We start from the raw sequence: 13,855 nt of genomic DNA on the forward strand, positions 1-13,855 counted from the left end.
TTCCCAGCCCTACCACTTGAGATCCTGCCAGCTAAAGATGCCAAGGACTGAACCTGGCACCTTCTGCAAGCATATGTTCTTACCATTTGTCTTATGGTCTTCTCCCAGCATACTGTTGGGGAAATCTGGAAAAATAGTTCAGTAGGATTTATTCACAGACAAGTTAAAATGGTTCAGATTGAACTTTTTTTACATAATTGAAGGGTGTGGGAGGTGATTTTTTTGTGACTATGGAAATCAGTGTTTGTGAGAAATCCTGTTTCCCACCCCCATTTGTTTGTTAAAAATACTTCTGTGATAAGATAGTCCTAGTTATCCTCCGCTTTGGACTCAAAGAAGCACTATTTGTGATATTTACAGACTTTATTCAAGTTGCCCCTCTCCTAAAAGAGACAGACGCCAGCTGAACCATATCCAGATATAAAATGTTGCCTTTCTGCAAAGTATGGCCATGAATGAGTTCGATGAAAGGAAGATTGAAAAAGCTGAATACAGGCAGCAGCTTGGTGAAAAATAGCAAGTGAGTGGAGTACTCCCCTCGAGTAGCAAAAAATGTTGGAGGGTGTGGGTTGGTGTGGCACCCTCTGGTGGTGGAGAGAGCTGCTTAATTTGATTGTTTACTGCCCTCTGACAATGCCTAAAGAGGTATGCTATTTAAGTGGGTTGGATAGCCAGGCTAACAATCCAGCTTACTTAGGGGCTAGATGCACACTTGCAAGAATGCATGCTGAAGAGGCATGCTTCTAACCGAAGATGCCCTTTTTGCAAAAAAGCAGTTGCATCAGGTATACAGGGAAGGACAGCCAGCTTTTTCTGGATCTGTTTTCCCACTGAAAACGTCCTGCCCTTCCCCAAACGTGACTTGCCTCACAAGCAGCTATTATGCAAACTGATGCTGAGAGTGATCTTTGGTGAGAGAGAGCTGGCTGCTTCCTCTCTGTAAACTGCCATCTCATTTAGGATCACGCCTCTGTATGCATGTCTTTTGACATATCACAGGCACTTCTGGTTAGACACATGAGTCCTTCTGATTGTTATATTTCCAGTCCACCTTGTCTGGAAGGCTCCACAGAGCTTGCAAGAAGGTGTAGATATCAACACCCAACCATTACTAGGCTAAAAGAGCTACAACTACCATTGTCTGGTGTTTTAAAGCGATCTTAATTCTGTGAGTTTTGACTGATGCAGGCTACAATCCTATGCACACTTGCCTGACAGTAAGACCCATCTGGCACAATGGGAGTTACTTCTGAGTAGACATGCACAGGACTGTGCTCTAAATCTGCATTTGATACTGCTTTTTTAAAAAGTATTGCTTCTTTCAACAATACTCTGCAGCAGGTATTGTGTTGGAAGAGGCATTTCCCCCACACAACATGGCAGCTGCTACCAGTGCTTGTAATAGAAATTACTGTTTTTAAAAGCATCTGCTGCCCTGTTAATTGAGTGCACCATTTAGTTTAAAATGACCTTGATGATCCATCAATCTAAACAATTACTTGATTCACTGTCACAAATAAACAGGAAGCCAGGGTAAAGCAAGTGGATGATCCCTACAGCAGTTCCAGAAGAAGTTCTGGGGGAAACAGCCAGAGAGAAAAATGCTCAAGAGTGGCAGGGAAAGGGGACCATGAACTGTATATGAAAGGCTGCCTGATTTCACAGGGACATAGCAAGAAGTTGTCTGATGCATTGAGCACAGCCAGGCTAGCTGGAAAAGGAGCCTGTCTGAAACCAGCAAGTTGCAGTGGGGTGTGTGGGTGTGATGTAATAAACTGTCCCACCATCACCTCTCACAGCTGGCTTTGGTTTCTGCCCTGAGTTTGGAGTGGGTGGAACTTAATAATGCCCTGAGGATCCACCCATGGGGAAAAGGTACAAACTGAAGGGTTTTTTAAAAGACCAAAGAAACCAAGTCCAGTATGACGGATGGGGAAACAGGAAACAGGGCTAGAGGAGGGGAGGCCTATTTCTTCACAAGCTGCTCCAACTCCACGATGCGTCGTTCCTGCTCTGAAACAGTGGCTTGCAGCCGCTTCAGGTCCTCGGAGAGCTGCTCTAAAGCCGGGCCCTGCAAGAGACCACAGGGTGACCTTCACTGCATTGAGCTGTCTCCCCTACTTCTTCTGATGCCCCTCAGTCCAGATCTCCCCCCACCCCAAAATCTCAGTACCACTCTCCCCGCTCTGTTGATGCCCCCCAATCAAGATTTTTGGGTGGTCTTCCAAAATAACAAATCCCCCAATCCTTCATAGTTTTGCAAAGGCACTACAACTAAGAGCCCAATCCTATCCACACTTTCCTGGGAGTAAGCACCACTGACACTAATGGGACTTACTTCTGGGTAGCCGTCCTGGGTCCCTTTTAGGGAGAAGGGTGGGATATAAATAAAGTTTATTATTATTATTATTATTTATTCTGAGTAGACATGCATAGGATTGGGCTGTAAATCTGAAATGCGGAACTGAAATAACTCCCTGTTCTTTGCAATCTCCACTTCCCCTTAATTCCTCTGCCCCCACCGCTTATACCTTTTTTCTAGACTAGGAGCTTCTTGGGGCAGGAGGCTGTCCTCTCATTGTTTGCAAAGTGCCATGTATGTAAAAGGCACTACATGGTAAAGGGTGGAGCCCAGCTGGATCTGGCCAAAGGTGTGTCTAGTCCACCACCCTACCTCTTTAATTGTTGCTCCCCAGGAACCAATCTTCAGAGGTACACTGCCTCTGGACATGGAGGCTGTGTATAGCCATCATGACTCATAGCTGCTGAAAGGTGTCAAGAGACTCTTACCCCATGAGATGCTCCTTCGTGGCACACCTGGCTTCGTTTTGGCCCTTGGAGGAGGGTCTGGTTGACCTTGAATTCTCGAGTCTTTTGGGGAGTGTAACCATCTTTGAGAGAGATGAGGATGGGTTCGGCATTCTTCCCTGATAGCCAGGCTTCTGATGTCAGTGAAGCATCTGGGCCAGTTGTGTCAGGATATAGATCTTCTTGGAACAGGTCTGACTGCAAAAGCAACATGACGAACCTGGCTCAGGGGTGGGGGTGCAAAGAACAAGCCACTTTCTAGTGTTTAGAGGAGAGGAAAGCTCACAAGTGACTTTTATTATTTTAGCCATTTTTTTTTTTGCAAAGCACAATTTGAGACTTACCGCTTTAAGGGCCTTCTCCCCTCACTGAAAACCCAAGGCTCTTGGCTTCTCTGCTTATGCCTAGTCTGCTCTTTTTCTCTCCCCCCCCCCCAATCCCCACAGAAACCAAGAATCTGGGTTTACCTTCCGAGGCACTGTCATAGCAATGGGCTCACACTTTCTCTCATGGAGTTTGTAAAACCTGGAAGAGATGAGAAGCAGTTTGAGTAACACTTTGGAAGGGAGAAGGCCTAATCCCCAAAACCAAGAGGGCCGGGCATTCTGTAATGCCCAGAATGTAATGTCTGGCCCAGAATGACTCTCCGTTAGAGTGTCAGCTTAGAACCAGGTTCAAATCTCTGGTCAGCCCCAAAATTCATATGATGATCTTAATCCAATCACAGTCGCAACCTAACCATTGCCACAAGGAATATAAATTCCTTCCCTAGAAGGAAGGGTAGGATTACAAAGTAACAAATAAATACATAAAAACACCTGGCAATCTCGCATTTGCTGACATCCAGGCCTCGTTTGGGCATCCATCCCCCTCCTCGTTGTGACTCCTTGGAGGTGAACATGGACAGGTAGTGCACAAAAGGCGTCTCATCCGTGAGCTCAAAATAGCGGATGCTGCTGTCGCCCTGCAGTGAAGGAGGTAAATTTGGATGCTTATTTCCTCCTCCTTGTTATGTTTCCCAGCAGTAACCTTCTTCCCTATTCAAACACTTTCAGAGGGATGACAGGTTTTTCCCTTCTCGTAAAAGCCAGTTTCAATTACTCTCCTTGACCAAAACAACCAAAACATCCTCCCCTCTGGTATATCATCTCAACCTCTTTGACGCATGTCTGCTGCTGGCACACACTCCAAAGGGGCATCTTGGCCAACAGCTCCAAAGTTCTCTCTCCAGACCAGACCCTGCCAGCCTCCTCCACCTAGAATTCACCTTGCCAGTCAGGTAAACCACATTGGTGTCAGGATCGTAGTAAGGAAGCAGGACCCCGCTGCTTGTGTCTAACTCTTGGAGGGTCAATGGCTCGTCAGGCTTCCTCTACAGGACAAAGAGAGAGTGAGTTAAGTACAGGTGAGCAGAGACAAAGGAGATGCTTGAGGCCTAGAAGACGGCGCTGAAGAAGCTGCCCACAAGTAATTATATTTCTGCGGGAGACACAGGTGCCTTCCCTTGCAGTTGCACCTGCACTCTTGGACTAACTGGTTCTGCTAGTGCGCAAAGTACAAATCAGAATTGAAGGTTCCATGGCATGGTGATGACCAGAAGACTCGGCTTTGCACTAGAAAATCCCAAGTTCAACTCTCACCTCTACCAGGGACTAGATGTCCTGAAGAAAGCCACTAGGCCACCCCATCCCCACGTTCACTTGTAATGTTAGGATAACAACTGGCCTGCCTTGCAGGATCATTGTAAGCAATGTTGAAATGAAGACAGTGAAGCAATTTGAACACTCTGAAGTGCAATATAAATGCTAAGCCTTAAAGATCTTTCACCACCTCCTAGTGGCTGGTGGATCCCAGAAATAGAGGAGTGACTTGCAGAAGCACCAAAGAGTGAAGAGTGTCCATGACATCATTACTGATTTATGAGATGCAATTCCCAGCCACTCCACTTGCAAGCATCCCACATGTGGGCAGAAGACAGATTGGACTGCACTGGTAAATGGCTGGAGGATTTGCAGTAGATCAACATAAATTTCTGACACCTGATTGTGTCACAGCAGCAACATCTTTCTCCTTCTAAATAAGACAGTTAGAATTTCTGATTTATAGTCACTCGGAGAAGATTTGCTTTCAAGTTTCCAGTAAAAACACAAAGGATACCCCCTCAACCCTAATGCCTGCCCAGACTGACAGAAAATATTTTGATTTTGTAAATGGTGACAGTTTGTGTGCTGCCTGCTGCTCTGAAGGCTCACATACTTTTCCCCTCCAGCATCTAAGATCCTTTGTTGAAGCCCCTTCTCCGCTGGGGTGTGCACAATTGCCTATCTCCCAACCTATGGAAGAAGGTCATTCCCACAATATCAATAGCAAAGGAGCAACTAAGGGCCCAATCCTATCCAATTTTCCAGTGCTGGTGCAGTTGTGCCAGTAGGGTGTGAGCTGCATCCTGTGGTGGAGGGGCAGTCACTGGGGCCTCCTTAAGGTATGGGAACATGTGTTCCCTTACCAAGGGGCTGCATTATGGCTACACCAGAGCTATAAAGTTGGATAGGATTGGGCCCTTAGATGCCTAAAAGTCAGGGGGCGAAGTCAGCCCAGGACGCCGTCCTTATTTGTTTCCCTTACCAGGTCCCACAGCGCCACCTGTCTCTCACTCATGCGGCTGAAGCCAGTCGTCAGCAGTTTTCCATCCTTCACAGCAACTGCCCGGACAGGACGGGAGCCTTCATGAGGACGTGGCAGCTCCTGATGGAGAGATGCAAGAGGGCCTCAGAGGTGTCCTCAACATAAATTGTTGATTGAATTCTATCGTCGAGCACACAAAGCATGCTGGAAAACGGATTTAGGTGTGCCAATAGCCAATTCTCTTTGGGACCAGTGTTTTATTTCTGTTCCAATTAAGACAATAAGGGTCAGGAAACTGACTTTTAAAGTATTTCCTCATTGGCACTTAACTCCAACCAAGACACAACCAGTGATGTTGTGGGGGGTGGGGAGCAGAGCTCTGGGACGTCTCCTAGAGAAGGAGCAGTGATGTCATCAACGGAAGCAATCCAGTACTGCATTCAGAACTTTTTTTAAAGAAGAACAATCATACTCAGCAGAAAGCAAACTGAGATATTTGCCTAAGGGCACATGTTGATATCTAGGCCATCATTTTTCCTAAGGCCTGAGAACTGATTAACACTATGTTGCGTGCTCATGTTTCTTGAAGGCTGCAATCCTACATTCACCTGAGAGTACGTTCTACTGAACACAGTGGGACTCAGTTCTGAATAAATAAGCAAAGGCCAGCACCATCCAAGGATCTCCCACCCCCTCAATTGACTCTGTCCTTTTCCTCTTGCTGCCCCACATCTAGAGGTGTTTGAAATTGGTGTTATACTGTTACCCTGCGCATGCCTGATCTCGTCTGATCTCAGAAGCTAAGCAGGGTCAGGCCTGGCTAGTACTTGGATGGGAGACCACCTGGGAATACCGGGTGCTGTAGGCTTATACCCTAGTCTTTCAAGACTGAAGGTTGCCAACCAACCAACTTTACTCAAAAGTAACCCCATTGTGTTCAGTAAGACTTGGGTTGAAAACCTATTTTACTCACCAGAAACCAACTACCCCAATGCTTTGAACTGCCTCCTGGAACACCTGGGGGATGATTCCTCACGCACTTCCTTCAAATTTCTTCTTAAAACCCATCCTTTTCTGCAAAGCCGCCACCCTTGTGCTTTTATCTCCTCCCCCCTGTCACTTAAGTTACATGCATGCAACTGAAACAAAGGCATGTTTTCCTATTTGCCCCTGCTTCTCTGCCACTGTTGTCTCCCTTGTTTGTTAGATTGTAAGCCCCTCAGGGCAGAGACCTGTCTATTCACTCTGTAAAGCACCATGAAGACTGATGGCACTCACTGCTGGTCCGAATCTGCCCCTCCCAGCACTGTCAGATCTACACCCTCCCATCTTGCAACTGGCACTTACGTTAGCAACAGCGCCCCCCCTACGTGGGTCAAAAATCCGAACGCGCTTATCCCGGCATGCTGTGCAGAGCAAGGACCCATCCCGGTTCCAGTCTGCACTGTAGATGGCGTCAGGGTGCAGCTCGTCCAGTGACAGCGACGCCTGCCCAATGCCTACATCCCAGACTGTCACAACGTTGTCACAGCCTGTAGGAAAGGGCATAAGAGTAAGACCATCAATTTGAAGATGTGATGGTCTGCCAGGCAATGGGTAGAAAAGGGTCACAGACCATGACTGTGACCCTCTGCCAGGGTCTGTGCCCACTGCTTATTACCTGCACTCAGCAGGAGGTTCTGGGCTGTCGGGTGCCACGCGACAATCCCCACCCGTTTGGAGTGGCCCTCAAGGGTCACCAGGGGTTCATTCAAAGGTCGTGTAAGTCCACCTTCAGGCACTGCCCAGATCTGAAAGGAAAAGATGCGGGGAAGGAGGATATCAGAGATATGGGAATAAGAGACATTTCTCTCCTTCCAGCATCGGCTCATTGACCCATCCGTGATCCCTCCTCTGCCCTGCTGGACCGCCCAGACTCCACAAGCAACCTAGGCAATTGCTCGGGGCCACAATATTTTTTTTTTCATGGGAGGGAGGGGGAAATCAAAGAAGGATCATTTGGAACATTGTAGAGTATTCTGGGATGCAGGGCCTGGATTGCACCTGTGCATTACCTGTGGCACTGCATGAGAGTTTCAGTCAGTGAGAGCCTTGAAAACAGCAAGAAACCAGCCCTGCTCACCTGTCAGACAAACTCTCCTCAATTGGTGTGACTTCTCTCTTCCCTGTTCCAGCAAAATCCTTTTCTGACCCCACACAGTTCCCAGCGTCCCACCCTCTGATTTATGGCCCTACTCCTTTTGCAAATCCCATCTATTGCTTTGTCTCTCCCTTCCCTGTATCCTTGACCTGCCATTTCTCTGCTAGCTTCTTGGGCTTCTTCCCTACCACTAAGCCCCACCTTTACTCTGCCCCTCAGCTGCTGCCTTCCCTACAGTAGACAGCAAATACTTCCTGGCCCTGCCTTGAACTTTTTTGTATAGACAAAAGGCTATGTGTAGGCTCTTACAGACACACTCCTGAAGGATAAGTCTATGAATGGCTATCAGTCCTGACAGTTATGCAGAACCTCCAAGTTCAGACTAGGCACTGATTATCCATTGCTGGGGGGAGCAATGGAGGAGGACCCCTACAGTCTTAGAAGCACCTGATCAGTCACTGTGGGAAACAGGAATCTGACCTCAAAGGACTTTTGATCTGATCCACGGTTCTTCTTAGGTCTTCCCATTTGCCTCCTTTCTCTCTAAGCCCCACCCATTTTCCTCTAAGCCCCACCTACTTTCCTCCTCCCACCCCTCTCTCAGCCTGTACAGCTCCACACCTGTCTGCTTCAATACCCCTTTGTCATCCACAGTACCCGCTTACCATAACATTACAGTCCTCAGATCCACTGGCAATAACGTGATCATTATGGGGGCACCATTCCACATCCAGCACAGGTGCCGTGTGCCCTGAGACCACAGGGTAGGCCTTATCCAAGCGACCAGTCTGCAAGGCAAGGGGAGAAACGCAGCAGAGTGATCAAGGAATCTGCAAGCTTTATGATACACAGAACTCCCCACCTGTTCAAATGTCACAGTGACTTTTGTGTATTTATTTCCAAGTATTTATACTCCATCTTTCTATACAAACCTGCTTTTTCAGAAGTCAAAGCACAATGTCTGCATTACACAGGTGACCTGGGTTGATCTCTACTGGCCGCATAACAAACAGGCAATTCGGCTTTCTCCAACTCAGAGGTGAAATAGTCATATTTCCTATGCCCTAACCAGCCAGAGGACAGGCAGAAATGGTTTCAGAGTTCCAGTAGTGGTGGACTATGTGGGGCTATTTAAGCAGGAAGCCCTCTAGAGGCATGGGACCATATCTCAGATTACATGCTCTGCATGCAGAAGGTCCCAGGTTCAGCCCTTCACAACTCCAATTTGGACAGGAGAAGACACTTGTCTAAATCCCTGGAGAGCTCCTGCCAATCAGCACAGGCCATAGTGAACTAGATGAACCAAGGGACTGACTCTGTAGGAGGCAGCTGCCTATGTTAGAGAGACAACCCAGCTCTGTTGCAACACATCCTGGTTGCAACAATCCGTTTTCTTTTTCCTGTAGATAGGGGTTTCTCAAATGTATAAACATCCCAATCCACTCAAGATCTAAACATGAAGGCCTGGTCTAGACGGGTAACAGAATGAGGTGGTAGAGTGGCTTCTTCCGTTTCAGACTACAAGTGACGGCTCACCATTTGAATGCTCTTCTACATGAAAGATTTGCTGCACCAGCAGAACTAGCATGGCAGGAAGAAGGCTGGGCCAGACCCCTTCTCCTCAATGTGCTGATTATTTTTATTTTTTCAATTTAGGGGGAGAGTTACACTTAAAAAAAAAAAAAAAAGGCATCACAACCTACAGCCTAAAGGGATACAGTCCACTTTACCCCCACACTCTTGGCCGGGGGCCTGATTTACAAAAACAATGGAATGAGGTGATAGACCGTTGAACTTGTAGAATGGGCTACTGGTGAGTGATCATGCTGAATGCTTGCCTTTGTAAAAAAATAAAAAATCCAGACCTTGTAACTAGAAATCCAGCACAGCAAACAAAGGGTTAGGAAACAACTTTTCTCCCTGCGGTGTTAGTTTTCTACTAGAAGGGATTTTTTTTTTAAGGCAAGAGCTGACAAAAATGGTATCTCTCACTTGCCCTGGTACAGTCCACTTCATCATCTCATGAGTTTATCTCCTTATTCTGCTGTATGCATAAGCCAAAATCTCCTATGGGCATGCACACAACCCCTCTGAAACCTCATTAGCAGGATACATGTGTGCATATGTTTTAAACTTAGGAACTAACTGTTTTCTAAGAGCCAAACAGGATGCAGGAGAAACCCCCACAACAAGTCAGTTGCTGCTTGGCAGGTTCAGTTTAATCACCAAGTGGTTATTGGGCACCTGGATTTCTGTATTCATATCAAGTTTTGTTTGCAAAGCTCCTTCATCCCCTTTTCTGCTTCTTTCCCAGCTACACCACTTTCCTTCCGTACTTAGCGCTCGTGTGCAGTGCACACACTTGCCACCTCTTCCTAAAACACCTGCACAATCTGCTTAACCACAATTCCAACTTAGAGCATGAAATAACTGCAGGGTTGCCAACTTTTCAGCCTACCCCTGCTCCTGTGTCTTTAGCAGCAGCTTGATCAGCAGGCATTATTATCGCCCCGTCTTGTCATCATCTATTTTTATCTGTTCAATTTATATAGCACTTCCTGGCAAGCTGAATCACATTAGCAAGCAATGATGTTTTGCGAAAAACTTCACCTCTGAATTTCTGCACATTGAAAAGTTGTTAAAGGCACAAGAACAGGTTAGGCATGGTTTTTGCACTGGTCATCTAGCAAGTTAGGTTTCTGGGGCTGCAGCCATGGGGGAACTGCAACTTCATACCATTCTTTATAATCCTCTGAAGATGGGCAAATACATTTGCCATCTGTCCCTAGATTGGAATTGCATGTCGTCATGCTGCTCTAGGCCAGGGGTCTCTAAACTTTTTGGCCGAAGGGCCGCATCAAATATCTGGCATGGTGTCGAGGGCCGGAAAAAAAGATTAAATATAAAATTTAAATAAATACATGAGAGATGGAACTTAGATGAATGACTGAAATGAATGAATGGGCTCAAATGTCCAGGATTTCTCCAAGCTCCAACACAGCCCAAGAAATAAAGCACACACACTTAAATGGACCCCCATTCTCCCACCCCACCAGCACAACTCTGATTGTGTTTGGTCAACCGGGCCAGAGGCTCTCAGGGGACCAGAGCCTGGTCATGGGCCGGATAGAGGCACTTTGCGGGCTGCATCTGGCCCCCCCCCCAGCCAGGGTTTGGAGACCCCTGCTCTAGGCTATGCCCCCAACCTGCCAGCACCTTCAATACCAGCTCTGCAATCCATCTTCCTCCCTCTTCCACTGTGACTAGGAACTGCCTGCTCGTTGCCTGCAAGGGGGTCCAGTTATCCCACCTAGCCAATCAACGAGTTGGAGCAGGAAACTGGGCAACTGTCCAGTAAGAAAATGAGGGCACCAGGTCAATGTAGAGAGCCACCAGCCCAGCTCAAAAGGGGAGCTTATGGCCACGACACCAGACTTGGACTCACTGGCCTAGGCAATGGTCACATGGCCTCTCCCCACATCCTCACCCCTCCCTCCCCCCCATTTTGTTGCTCTGGTTTCAGAAGAGTGTGAATCCGCTCCTCACTCCCCTGTCACACTGGAGTCATGAGATGGTTGTATCCTGGGGGCAAACAGAAGTTCATCGTGGGGGAAACTGGGACAGCATCAACCCAAATCTAAACTTACTAACTAAAAACAGACATGATGGCCCATTGTGGGGGTTATGAATGGAATCTGCAAATCCAGCCTACACAAGTTGTTACTTAAACCTCCAAGGAGTACAATTTTGCTGATGAAAGAACTCAGCTACTGAGGCCACAAAGTGAGAAAAGGGTTGAAACACCCCAGCCAGGTGGGAGAAAAATGGAGTCTGCAACTGTGTTGCAAAGCAGGGATGGGGAGAGGGAAACCTGGGAGGGAGCAGCGGGGGACCTGACAAGGGTGTCAGGCCTAGAGAAGGACAAGGATCATGACCTGTTGTCATCCATTTGTGGATCACTTAGAGCACAGGTGGAGGCAAGAGTAAGGACTCCTGGGTTCCCTGGGACAGGGGAGGGGAAGAACAACTTTGGGTAGACACAGCACCTCAATGATTACCAACTGCTCTCGCCATTTCCTTCCCTCTGCCTGCCCCAAACCCACTTCCTTTTTCTCAAGGCCCTATTTCCGCAGCAGGTTCAAACTTCAAGCCATTTAAGGGCAAAAAACTTTCAAAAGATCTGCCGTTTCGGCAGTTTCACAAGTCTCTGGCCCCTCCTCCCTGCCACCACCAGCAGGCTCCCCGGAAATATGCAGGGAGGGGGACCCTGAAGTTAGATTTGTGCATATTGTTATTGTGGAGGGGAGGTGCTGAGAGGCATCCGATTATGGCAGGAGACCCAGGCTAAAGTAAGTGGGCATATGGAGGCATCTTTAGGAGGACTGAACGGGATTCTGATACCTTGGACAATGGCAAGACCAAGAAGGCTCCACCTCCGCTGGCTTCCACCACAATGGCCAGGAATTTGGGGTTGACAGAGCAAAAGTTCCCATCCCATGTCATCTGGGAAACACGGATGTCATCGTAGCATTGATCGGCCTTGACTGGTTGTCCATAGACATGGCGGAACTTACTGGATCTCACTACCTTGCGGCTCATGGTTCCTGCAAGAGAATCAACAAAGAGAGCTAAGTACACATGGCAATTACAGCATTTGTAGTACCTGCCCCAACAGTGCATGCACAGCCCCACACCAAAATCCTGGCCCCTAAAGTGTTGGAGGCACCCTGCAGACCCAACTCCCGACTTCTGCCATCTCAAAACATGCTAATGCCTCTGCAGCTCAGTCACCACTCTTAGGCCTAGGAGATCTGGTTTTGTCCATGGACTTTCTGGGCTGCCTTTCAACACGTAACCATTTCAGCTTCATGCAACTCAAGAGCCTTATATAGCCCAAGTTCTTGCCCTGGCAGACTCTGCCAAGAGTGAAATCCCACTTGCACCCCTACAGCTATTCTGCAAAAAAAAACAAAGGTCAAACCACAATCATTCAGATAATAGCAAAGATCAGGAGGCAGACAGTTCCACAAGCACTGAGCAAGCAACCTGTTCTAAGAATGTTTGAGGCTTAAATCTTATACACTCTTATCTGAATTCAGTGGGACTTCCTTTTGAGTAGACATGCAGAGCATTGCTTCCTGTAAATGCAGCCTGATTCTAAGTATGTTTACTCAGAAATAAACCCTGTTAGGTTCAATGGGACTTTATAGGGGGAGGGGAAGTTAGTCAATATTCACATATTTATCAAATCTATCCTTCTTCCACAAAGTTCAAGGCACAGGATTATCTTTTATCCCCAGCAACCCAGCAAGGTAGATTGGGACAGTAACTTGCCCCAAACCACCTAAAGTGCTTCATGGTAGAGCAAGGATTTGAACTCAGGTCTCCTTGATCCAAATCAAGCACTATTAGAGTGCTAGCATGAAAACACACTGCACATTGCAAGGGCTGCTAGCCAATTTGACCTGGGAGGAAAATGCATTCCTGATTTTAAACACAGAAAATCTTTCAAGGGTAAAGCATAAGCTGCACTGTATCAATACAGCTTTTCCAAGAGAAAGAGAGAAACACTTTCAATTTCCCAGTCTTTACAATGGGAATAAACAGGATCTCTCTACCTTACAGGGCTCTGCAGAGGATGAATGAGATCAGGGATGGGCACCGCTTGTTCAAAAGTGCTACAGGCATGATCAAATGATCAATCCAAGAGCCCCCACTGATCTGCAAGCAGGAAGCTCCCCTACACTATTTGCTGGCACCCTCTATCTCAACCCAAAGCCCCTTTCCCCCCACCCCAAGCCTGAGCTCTCACCTGCAGCCTCTGTAGAGGATGTGCCACACAATGAATTGGAGATGAAGCCGCTCAGTGCTTTTTAACGGAGCCATCGCCCTGGAACTGTCAGAGCTGGGAGGGTTGGTCTCTTAAAGGGCCAGCATCTTGAGCTCAGAAGCTCCGCTTGTCAGCGTTCTCTCTCTCTCTCTCTCTCTCTCTCTCTCTCTCTCTCTCTCTCTCTCTCTCTCTGTGCATCCATCCATCCATTTTCTTCATTTTTGCTTCTTCTGTGACTCTCCTCGCCATATATTCTCCACCTTTCCATTCCAGACAGTTGCTGCCGCAGTGATGCTAGAGAAAGATAAGATCCAAAATGGTCTAGAAAGATGCCTTATTGAACCAACTTGTAAGCTTCTAGGTGGCTAGAAGCCTAGAAGGATCGTAAGCTTCTAGGTGGCTCAGATCTCTTCTCCTGACTGAAGCATTCTGCACAGATCAGAGGCTTTCTA

At 47.4% G+C, this 13,855-nt stretch overlaps 1 protein-coding gene and 1 pseudogene across 1 annotated transcript; one reads left to right on the top strand and one right to left on the bottom strand.

Moving 5' to 3' along the window:
• Positions 1-367: 367 nt before the first annotated feature.
• Positions 368-13,433, bottom strand: CORO1A (coronin 1A). Its single transcript, XM_066626977.1, has 11 exons — positions 13,386-13,433; positions 11,975-12,177; positions 8,239-8,361; positions 7,094-7,223; positions 6,781-6,965; positions 5,434-5,553; positions 4,076-4,180; positions 3,627-3,772; positions 3,276-3,333; positions 2,791-3,006; positions 368-2,071 (listed from the first exon to the last, which is right to left on the bottom strand). Exons 2-11 carry the CDS (start codon positions 12,170-12,172, stop codon positions 1,967-1,969), a joined length of 1,386 nt encoding a protein of 461 aa, XP_066483074.1. The 5' UTR covers positions 12,173-12,177; positions 13,386-13,433; the 3' UTR covers positions 368-1,966.
• LOC136654814 (5S ribosomal RNA) lies at positions 6,180-6,301 on the top strand (annotated as a pseudogene).
• Positions 13,434-13,855: the final 422 nt, after the last annotated feature.

Source organism: Tiliqua scincoides, chromosome 5, assembly GCF_035046505.1.
Source record: "Tiliqua scincoides isolate rTilSci1 chromosome 5, rTilSci1.hap2, whole genome shotgun sequence".
In the NCBI taxonomy this organism is placed as follows: Eukaryota; Metazoa; Chordata; class Lepidosauria; order Squamata; family Scincidae; genus Tiliqua; species Tiliqua scincoides.